General features: G+C 39.8%; 2 protein-coding genes across 3 annotated transcripts; both read left to right on the forward strand.

Annotated features, from left to right (window-relative positions):
• Positions 1 to 742: 742 nt before the first annotated feature.
• Positions 743 to 6,740, forward strand: afg2b (AFG2 AAA ATPase homolog B). 2 transcript variants are annotated; one of them, XM_083917616.1, is made up of 11 exons: positions 743 to 862; positions 1,658 to 2,269; positions 2,347 to 2,532; positions 3,385 to 3,669; positions 3,760 to 3,945; positions 4,530 to 4,688; positions 4,830 to 5,039; positions 5,128 to 5,355; positions 5,450 to 5,584; positions 6,362 to 6,487; positions 6,593 to 6,740. In XM_083917616.1, the coding sequence occupies exons 2-11, from the start codon at positions 1,676 to 1,678 to the stop codon at positions 6,728 to 6,730; spliced, it is 2,247 nt and encodes a 748-aa protein (XP_083773742.1). In that variant the 5' UTR covers positions 743 to 862; positions 1,658 to 1,675; the 3' UTR covers positions 6,731 to 6,740. The 2 variants fall into 2 exon arrangements, with proteins under 2 accessions (XP_083773742.1, XP_083773743.1); XM_083917617.1 differs by lacking the exon at positions 743 to 862 and adding an exon at positions 1,269 to 1,310.
• Positions 6,741 to 7,033: 293 nt separating this feature from the next.
• Positions 7,034 to 8,456, forward strand: cUnh15orf48 (chromosome Un C15orf48 homolog). The gene is made up of 5 exons (XM_083921562.1): positions 7,034 to 7,094; positions 7,199 to 7,264; positions 7,410 to 7,498; positions 7,672 to 7,732; positions 7,998 to 8,456. The coding sequence occupies exons 2-5, from the start codon at positions 7,220 to 7,222 to the stop codon at positions 8,064 to 8,066; spliced, it is 264 nt and encodes an 87-aa protein (XP_083777688.1). The 5' UTR covers positions 7,034 to 7,094; positions 7,199 to 7,219; the 3' UTR covers positions 8,067 to 8,456.
• The last annotated feature ends 2,352 nt before the right edge of the window (positions 8,457 to 10,808 follow it).

Genomic DNA, 10,808 nt, shown 5'->3' on the forward strand with positions numbered 1-10,808 from the left:
TATCGTTATCATTATTATTATTATTAACATTATTATTATCATCATTAATATTATTATCATTAACATTATTATTAGTATTGTTATTATTATTATCATTATCATTAACATTATTGTTATTATTATTATTAACATTATTAACATTATTATTATTATTATTAGATAGAATACAAAAAATTGAAATAAATACAAACAACCAAAAACACAATTGTAGAGGTTAACACTAAAGGTATTCAACAGTCTTCTGACATTTATAATAAAACAAAACAGACAAAATAAAATCTTTATGAAAGGTATGAAAGGATAAAAGGTTTCCATAATCTCGCCTTATATAAAGAGTTTATACCATATACTATACTGTTTGCATAGATTCAAATTTGGGAATATTACGTTGCTGCAGAGAATATAATATAAGTAATTTATATGACCTTTTCAAAGGTGTAAACATAAACATCCCAAAACAGTCCTAGTTTATTTCCTGTTGCAGTGAATGTGAATGACGTCAACTGACAGGAAGTTAACGAGGCACAAGGCTGTTGCCTAGCAATGGAATTCCGTTGACAAGGTCTATACAAATCAATTAAAATATAAATATTATATGTATAATTTTACAAAATTAGAGTAATAATAATACTTTTATGATAATACCATACATTATTTATTATGGTATAAATTATTTTCTTTTTTTTAATTTAAAATTGCGAAGCGGAAACGAGCTTCAACGCAGGGAAAGGTTGTGGTCGGCCATCTGCTTTTAAAGCTGCATGGACTTTGTAAACATGTGTGGCTGTGTTGTTTCAGCAGCGCCGCTAACACTGGTGGCATTTCAACCTCCATTCATTCACCAGTGTCACCCTATATTCGGGTACGTAACTGTCTCACAGCTTTGGTTTAATAAATATAAATATAAATCGCAGCTAGCTTGAGAATTAAGTTGAAGCTAATATCTGTTAGCATGTACCCTAGCTTGTTTTTTCATTTTCAAGCAATTTATCCCAAACTGAAACACTTCTCAAACCTTGAAAACACAACATTGAGTATTTTCAAGGATTTCAAGCACCTGTGCGAGCCCTGATACGTCTCCCAAAACATCTCGTTTGTGTTTAGGTATACGGTAACTGTATTAAATAGATGATAAAACATGTTTTATGTGTTTTAATTTAAACATTAACGCTTTAAGAACAATAAGGAGGAACTCTGTATAAACTCTCGCTGTTTTAAGTCTCTTTACCAAAGAAGTTTTAGGACTGACCGAGCATCTGGAGGAAGATTTAACGGACATAACTTCTACTTACACACACTTAAGAAATAAGGTATCGGCCGATCTCTCTACTGAAACATAAAGCATCAGACGGAGCATTAATTTATATCCTATAAAGTCTGTACAGCTGAGGGAGGGATGAAACATTAAAGTGTTAATATTTATGAACGGAGTTCGGTGCTTCACCTCTCCTCACAGCTGCGGGTGGAGCTCTAACTGCTCAGACCCACAGAGACACTAACTGTTTCATTTATTTATAATATTTATACTTAAGTTTGTTTGTTTGTAACCTATTACTTTTATTTTTAGCATGTAGCCTAGCTAAAGTGATGCCACTAGCTTCACTCCCTCTGTGTGTCACTGTGATGATGAAGCAGTCTTTCTTTGTTTGTCTGTCAGTGTGGCTGCTGCACAGTAATGTCTCTGAGGCTGCTGTCAGTGGGTCCATCAGACCGGGGCTCTCAGAGATGCAGACTGGGTCCAGGCTTGATGTCAGCCATGGGTCTGAGTCTTGGCTCCCCTCTGCTGGTGTGTGTCCCCGGGGGAAGCTGCCTGTGCACCGCCTGGCCCCGGCCTGACCTGGCTGAAGGCTTCCTGCAGATGGACCTGAAATGTTCCTCTCCCAGCCTGCTGTCTCACCCACCCACACACCTCACCCTGGATCCTGTCCAGCTCTCACCTGTGCCCTGCTGCACCAAACTGAAATCTGTAAAGATAACTGTGGTGGTCCGGAGTGTTGATTTTAAGAAACACACACCCCTTCGTCTTGTTCATGAGCTGGTGAAAGACATGTTGAAAGGTATCTGTGTCCACGAGAAGCATGTGATAAACCTGGAGGATTTTGATACAGAGATTAGATACGTTGTTATTGAAAGCATCAATCTGGATTCTGCCCACGTTGGACTCATCACCTCAAAAACTGGTGTGGAGATCGCTGGCATCCAAACGGTCCGACACTACATGAGTCAGCTGCAGGACCAGCAAACGGTCCCACTGGGGGGACTGGAGGAGGTCAGCATATGTTCACTGTAACGACATTACTGGTATTTGTCAAGAGTGTGTATTCCCACGTTTTTACCGTATTTTAGGTGCGCGCCTCCCTGAGAGAGATGCTGCAGCTGCCCCTGCTCTATCCAGCCACCCTGAGCTCTCTGGGTGTGTCGTGTCCCAGAGGTGTGCTCCTGGTGGGGCCTCCAGGTGTGGGCAAGACCCTGCTGGTCCGCAGAGTAGTGGGGGAGGTGGGAGCCAGCCTGGTGGTGGTCAGAGGGCCAGAGGTAAAACATAATATTCATGTACTCTTATGTGTTTACGTGACTTTATTGAATTGAATTTAATTGAATTGTCTTTATTGTCATTGTACCAGTAAAAGGAAATTTACAGTACAATCCCTTAAAGCGCATTATATTAAACATTTTTAATCTAAATATGTTTTTTTTATATGTTGCTAAATGTATCTGAATTATAGTCTAGTGAATTAAGAACCTACTAAAAGTAGCCTGACTTTTGGGGGTGATTCCTTTTCATTAATGCCTGACAGTTCAAGGCACTTCATGACATTGATGCAATGCAATTTATAATTTGAAACATTTGCACCCAACTGCATAGTAAGACTACTATGATCTATCTATCTCAGTAAAGCAAAAGCTCTGACGGTTAACAAATGAATGTTGTTTCAGGGTTTTTATGATCACCTTCCTTAATTCAGGGGCAGGTGAGAATATCATATCCAAGCAGAAGTACTGTTATGTAACTATGTTTGATTTAATGTCAGATAACTCTGCCGTGTCAACTGTCACAGAACAAAATTACAAGATAATTTGACAATTTCTGGCTGTCAGAAACTGAATTTTCTAAAATAAAACATATATTGCTCCAATTAAAATACAGACTAATGTTGTTTTAATAATAATGTTACTTTATTTTAAAAAAAAAATGTATTATATGCTCTAAGACGTTGTTCCAGAGACCTGTTAATGTTGTTTGGGTTATAGTTTGATATTGATTTTACATTTAAAATGAATAAACTTACATAATTTGTATTTTGTTAAGCACATTGTGCATCGATTTTTATATGAACACAGCTTATTGTTATTATTAAAAATAGTAATTGTGAATATTTACTTCAGGTGGTGGGGTCACGGCCCGGTGAGAGTGAGGAGAAGTTGCGCGCTGTGTTTGAGCAGGCTCGCTCTGCAGCTGAAGAGGGTCCCTGTGTGCTGTTCTTAGATGAGTTAGACTCTCTGTGTCCGAAGAGAACCAGCTCGTCTGCACCAGAGAACCGCCTGGTCGCTCAGCTCCTCACACTGATGGACGGGATGAAACGGTCTGATCGCTTCCTGATCGTCGGAGCCACCAACCGGCCGGACAGCTTAGACCCAGCACTGCGCAGACCTGGAAGATTTGACAGAGAGGTGAGGATGATGAAATACACAACCAGATACATAATAATAGATGTAAATAATAAATCTTTAAGGCTCTGGATTTTTACGTCTTTCCTTCAGGTTATCATTGGAGCTCCCACCTTGCAACAGAGAGAAGCCATCTTGTCCGTTCTGTGTGCACGGATGCCGGTGTGTCCCAGTGTGGACTTGGCAGAGCTGGCACGGAGAACTACAGGATATGTAGGAGCAGACCTCAGCGCCCTGTGCAGAGAGGCTGCCATGCACGCTATACAGGAAAACTCAAAGGTAAATACAGCAATCAAGCTATGTGTCATATGGAAATAAAACACTAATGTTTTATTTCTTCTAGGGAAACATTTAGCTCCCTTCAGACCTACAACCAAGTTACCTTTCCTAGCTAGAGTTCCTAATTCTGTTCTTGGCTGGTCTCTCTTTGATCTCAAAACATCTGGTGTGTCCTCAATAAGGGTGCAGTTCAGACAAAGTTCATAGTTCTCAGATACAGAAAACATAAATACCTTTAAAATTCACATAAGTGTTTACTGCTAGAGAAGAGTATTATGGTGGTTACTTGGCACCCCAACACGTGTAAGCGTACTTAAAGTAGTGTGTCTAAGTTGTAACATTGTCAGATAAACTGTTTACCAAGTGTGTAAACTGTAAATTTGACGAGGTAAGTCAGTAAAGGAATTTAAAACATGCACTTGCATTCACACAACAGTAGGAAATTAGTGTTGATAGTGAGTGGACTAACCTGGTAAAATAAAGTAGATTGAATTGAGCTAAAGACTAATTCACTCCCTCCGGTGTTGAAGACATAGATTTGTGAACATTTTTTTCTTGTGTTGCCTTGTTGTTGTTGTCTGCAGGGTTCAGGAGAGCGGGAGGTTGGTATGAAGCACTTCCAGGAGGCCCTGAAGGCAGTGCGTCCCTCCTGCTTGCGGAGCAGCCTGGGCAAGAAGGAGCTCTCTCCAATGTCATGGGAGCAGATAGGAGGCCTGGATGAGGTCAAACTTAAACTCAGACAGGTACATGAGCAGATGTGGTTGAATTATACAACGTAAAACACAAAGAGTCTGAGTCTGTTTACTGACGAAGAAAATACCTGTCATTGGACTTAAATACTAATTTTCCCTCCGTCTGTCCTCTCTTGTGTCTAAACATCACAGAGTATTGAGTGGCCGATGTTATACCCCGAGGCGTTTGCTCGTCTGGGTCTGTCTCGCCCCTGTGGCGTGCTCCTCTACGGACCCCCAGGATGTGCAAAGACGACACTCGTCAAGGCCGCAGCAAGTTCGTCTCACTGTGCCTTCCTGTCCGTCGGTGGTGCTGACCTCTACTCTCCCTATGTCGGAGACTCTGAGAAGGCTTTAGCGCTGGTACTTTCTTTTCACAGTTAATAACACCTGCTGTGTTTGTATATCCTGTTTCATCCATAAACACCCGCACCTGTCTGTCCACACCTAGCTGTTTCGCCAGGCCCGGGCCTGTGCTCCCTGTATCCTGTTCCTTGATGAGATTGACTCTCTGATCGGCTCGCGGTCAAACAGTCCGACACCGAACAGCGTGCAGACACGTCTCCTGTCTGTGCTGCTGAATGAGATGGATGGGGTTGGCCTAAAGACGCTGGAGAGGAGAGGGACGGAGAAGATCCTCCAGACGGAGGGATCGGAGCAGAATCGCACGCAGGAACAGGTCGAATACTATGGAAATGTGTGACACTCATCTGATCAGTATGTGGTGATTCAGTCAACACTCAATGCTATAATCTGTTTTTGCTCTTTGACAGTTGGACTGCCACGAAGTGTGCAACAAAGATGTGATGGTTGTAGCCGCCACAAACAGACCAGACTGCTTAGATAGTGCCCTTCTCAGACCTGGCAGGTTGGACCACATCATCTATGTCCCACCACCTGACCAGCAGGTAAGTCATTTGTCTAAACAGGAATAAAGACAATATAGTACAACAGCAATCTTTGAAGAACATCCAGAACCAGGAGATTTTATTTGGGTCGTTAAATAAATTTGGTCGAATGTAAATAGTCTTTTATTTCAGATTATGTTGTGGTTGATAAATACACAGTGACTTTATCTTGACATGCAACAAACACTTTCACTACTTGATTTGAACTGTTACTTTTGGGCTGTGGCCAAATTAATGTTACAGTTTATCCTGACAATGAAAATTCACTATGATTAACGTGTTATGACAATCAATGATTAATATGACAAAAAATTGTAACACCTCTAATGTTTATATTATTCCAATGATGAGAGGGATAAAAATGGAGAACTTTGGTCCAATTTATGTCTAGACTATATTGTTTTACTGATGAGAGGAAATAAAAATGAGAGCCTGTTAACTCGGTCTAAATGCATAAAGTCAACTTTTATAAAGTGTTTAACATGTATGAAGGCTGTGTTTTCAATAACACATGCATAAAACAAAGTTGTGATTTATCAAACATATATTTTTTCTAAATCACTGTTTTACTTTTAAAGATAAGGATATGGCAGCAAAAAAATGTTCAGGAATGTTCATTTTGCAGAAATTCACTGTTCTCATGATCAACAGAAGGTTTATGAGGACTCTGTGGAGTGGTTCACAAGAAATAAAGTTATGGAAACAGTGATTTAAAGATGATAACCATGCCTTTATGTATTGGTATATCTTTAATTAACCAACCTCGTATATGTCTAGGCTCGTCTTTGCATCCTGAAGATGCGTACAGAGTCGATGCCCGTGGATGCTGATGTGTGTCTGGAGGAACTGGCAGCACAGACAGAGCTTTACTCTGGAGCTGACTTGGAAAATCTGTGTAAAGAGGTAGGTTTTATTTTCTGAAATGGGAAATGTAAGCCTGGTTCCACATGTTGACATAGACAAACGGACAGAGATTGAATGCCTGAAAACTGTTTTTGTGTTTTTCAGGCTGCTCTGTTGGCTCTGCAAGAAGAGAACATGGAGGCTTCTGTCATCAAACACACGTACTTCCTCCGGGCCCTCAGCAAAATGAGCCCCTCTCTCACTGCCCAGCAGATCCAAACATATCAAAAACCTGCCACATGACAAACCACATATGACCATGTTCTTGTGTTATTACAGATAATTTTATTTGAAATAAAATGAGTAAAACTTGTCCTTTTGGTGTCTCGTGTTTTCTTGTGTTTTGTCTTTGACTCCAAATCACCTACCAGCCGTCGACTTCCAGTTTCCAAACGTGGCCACAAGAGGTTGCTGCAAACCCAGAAAATGTATTGATTATAAGCAAATTAGATATGTCGACAAACGAGACTCCACTGGTGAATTTCAGTGCAGGAAGCTGTGTCTGTCTACGTGCCTTTCACCTCGTACTACCCCTCATCCAGCCTACATCAGCCGGGCTCACAGGATGCTGCGCTAAGAGACATCAAGGACTTCTCTGCAACAACAGGTGAGACCTTCCCCACAGATTGCTTTATGACTTGTTGACTTTAATTCACTGAATGGACTCTCCGCCTCATTGTTAAATGGACATATAATCAACTTCTCTTTTAGGTATTTGAAATATTTTCAAAAATGGTTTTTACAACATTTTTCCAAATGTTGAGAAAGAAAAAGGAGGTGAGCTGTCTACATTGTTACTATGTTCAAAGTGATTTGTAAGATTTTATACTGTGTGGATATTGGATTTTTAGCCCATGTAGGATATTACATTAATATTTTGATGGACATGTAAAAACATATTTTTTACGTAAATATATTTCAGCTTATCCCTCTGGTAGGGTTCATGGTGTTTGCTGCAACAGGAGCCTCCTCTGCTGCGATTTACTTTCTACTTACTAAACCTGATGTTATGTGAGTGTTATTGTACTTTTGTCTTCATATTCCACTATATTTATTTTATAATATAAAGTGCTTTGAATTTCACTTAACTTTTATCCTGTCTTTCACGCTTTAATATGATTTACATCATCATTCGGCATGTGAGAAATGCTCAAAGAATGAACATTTTCACTCATTGTTTTCAGTTTGAATAAGACCAGAAACCCAGAACCATGGGAGAGACTGGACCCATCAAAACCCCAAAAGGTAATCTCTAACATCGTAAAACATTTTATGTTTAAACGTTTGTTAAAAAGCCTTTTATTCTTATTGGCACTGAAATACAGGCAGAATCTTCTGGTGTGCAGCGTCAATCTGCTGAGTCACTGAGGAAGAAATGTTATCAATGTGTACCCGCCTGCCAGCCTCGGATTAATATTTATGTTACCACACATGTTACACGTATATATTATAATATACAGGTCCAGTGAAGACAGATTTTTTTTTTTTTTTTTCTGTCATTTTGCTGCAGCTCATCACCATCAATCAACAGTGGAAACCGGTGAAGGAGCTGGAGTATGTGAAGAGCCTCACCAAGTAAATGAAAGTGGGCATCTGCTAGAAAGATCCACAGTGTGACCACCTGCCTGCCCCCCATCAGTCTAACAGAATCCTTTCTGCACAAACTAGCATGCTTTGACACTCAGTGTGCGGAAATGCTTCTGCTCCACTGGTGGGGTTTCACCCTGCTCTGTAGCGGCCCGCCTCGAGGACATCCATCCACAACAATATAAGACTTTGGTACCAATAACTCATATTGCCAGGAAGTGTGATTACAGCTAGAGAGCTACATTTACATTGAAAACACTGTGGATTTTAATTGTTTCTTAATTAGACGTGAATGTATAATAGTGTATATGAAGGACACAAAATGTAAACTCAGTAATGGAATAATCTACTGTACAGTGTCAATAAATTATTATTGTGAACATGTTTATTCAGCATTTGTTCTCAAAAGTTCAACAAAGAGGGGATATTTGTATTCATGTGTGATATTCTTTTCTGTGTTATAGAGGGAATAGTAATATTTCTGTGCTTAACCTTTGAATGCAGTGCAAACAAGATGAATTTGCTAGAAGAGGTGCCGCATATCCTCTTTTATTGTGAAACTAACATTGTAAGAATAATAATACAATGTTTATACAGTGCTTTTAAATAATAATACAATGTTTATACAGCGCTTTTAAAGGCACACACTTAACATATAAAGAAATTAAATTTAAGTAAAACAACACGGTAATAACCACAGGTTAAAATCACACATCAGAAGCAGATCTGTAGAGGTGAGTTTTTTGTGCGGTTGGTACGGTCACAGAAATTGGTAAGGGCTGTCTTCACAGTTAACATTTTAACAATGGGAGATTGACTTTTCAAATGCAGGTTGAGTAGTAAAAATCTGTTCAGCCACTGTGGAAATATCGATGTTGAATTAAAAAAAACTACCTTGCCTGCACATTTGTTGGCATAGGTTTCAAGACGTATAACAGTGGTGGACTTTTAGCTGCAGGTGTTTGATTTGACCAAGGGAAAAACATAAAACCGTTAAAAAGCTCTTGTTAATGTGTCACATTAAAAGGATATTGAGTTGGGGAAGTTATGGGTGGCAGTAGCTCAGTCCATAGGTGACTCGGCTGGGAACTGAAATGGTCGCTGGTTCGAGTCCCTGTGTGGACCATGAGTGGAGCGTGGACTGGTGGCTGGAGAGGTGCCAGTTCATCTCGTAGGCACAACCGAGGTGCTGTTGAGCAAGGAACCGAACCCCCAACTGGTCGGGGCGCCGGTCACTGGCAGCCACCTCGCTCTAACACCTGCTTGTGCATGTGTGTGTATTTCAGGCCTGTGTGTAACATGAACAACAATAATAGAGTGAAAAAATCGAATTTCTTTGCTGCAGGATTAATAAAGTAATTCTTCTTCTAGGAACATGGACACGCTCATATTTAGCATGCAAACATGATAAAGGTATTGATCTTCTCATCTGACTCTCAGCTAGAAAGCCAATAAGCGTATATCCCAAAATGTTAATTGATTAATTTAAAGATTTATGTCTTAAGTAGAAACTAATGGGCTTGTGGTGTGTGTATTGTATTGAGCAACTAACTAATGCATTGCTGATTTTAGTCTTTTCCTGGGATTTGTTGACATTAAGACATTTAAATGCCGGCCTATTCTTTCAAGCTGTGGTTATAAATACGCATTAAATGGATGTTTTTTCACAGCAAACAGTTTGCCTTGCCAGGAAGTGCTCAGGAGCAAATAATAACTAACAGTGGCTCTTCTCCATTTCGACGTCCCAGTGAAACATATCAGTCAGAGAGCATAGATAACACTTCCCTAGAAAAGGTATAATAAATGTAATGAGATCCTAATGTGATCTTCCTCTATGACGAGTCAAAGTATCTGTTGTTAAAAACGTCTGATGCTTTAAATAAGAAGATGTTAATATTTAATTGACAAAACACTCTCACACAGGATCTTCATCAGCAGACAGTTTCAGTTAGCTGTAAATGTGTGTGTTAATCTATAATCCCACGATAAGTGAGTCATCATCAAATACATTGGTTGAATGTATTTGATGATTAAGAATAACCACCACCACTCAAGGAGTCAAACACAACGAAGGCTAAAAGCATTATTTCCTCCAACAAGGTGAGATTGTTTTATCAACTGCTGCTTAAAAGGCCAATGATGAACTTTGAAACTTCACCAAGTAAAACTCTTTACTCTCCACATCTTATTCAAAAGACAAAGTCAATGCCTGAATGTTGTTTGTGGACAAGAGCACGGTGAGTTGTTGCCAGCTAGGACAGCTGTAAAGTAATTACCGCCATCCAAGCAATGGACAAATGCACTCATCTGCTTAGTTTATGGCTGCGTGGGCATTCAACGCTCCCATTGTGTTTCCTACGAACAGATAATCCTCTTAACGTCCATCTTGATCTCAGAAGAGAGCAAAAACAGTCCTCGTGTCTGACTATGGCACTGTGTGGCATACACAGCCCACTGGACGTGAATTATTAAACATTAACACAGAGTGTGCACCGAGAGAAGGAGAGGTATTGGGTATTGTTTCCTGGTTTGTTTGAGTAGTCTGGTATCTGGAATCCTATTTGGTTTCACTTACATGCACGTAGGGTCCAACATTATCATGTCAGCAAGTCATTTGGTTTCACACTTTCAAACACATACTTCCTTTTTATGGTCACTAGTGAGAGTCCCTCCCATGTGTTTTTGAATCAAATCAATCATAAATTATATGTTTTATTGTTTCCTTCACAGATAT

The sequence above is a fragment of the Echiichthys vipera genome (genome assembly GCF_963691815.1).
Source record: "Echiichthys vipera genome assembly, chromosome: 1".
NCBI classification, from domain to species: domain Eukaryota; kingdom Metazoa; phylum Chordata; class Actinopteri; order Perciformes; family Trachinidae; genus Echiichthys; species Echiichthys vipera.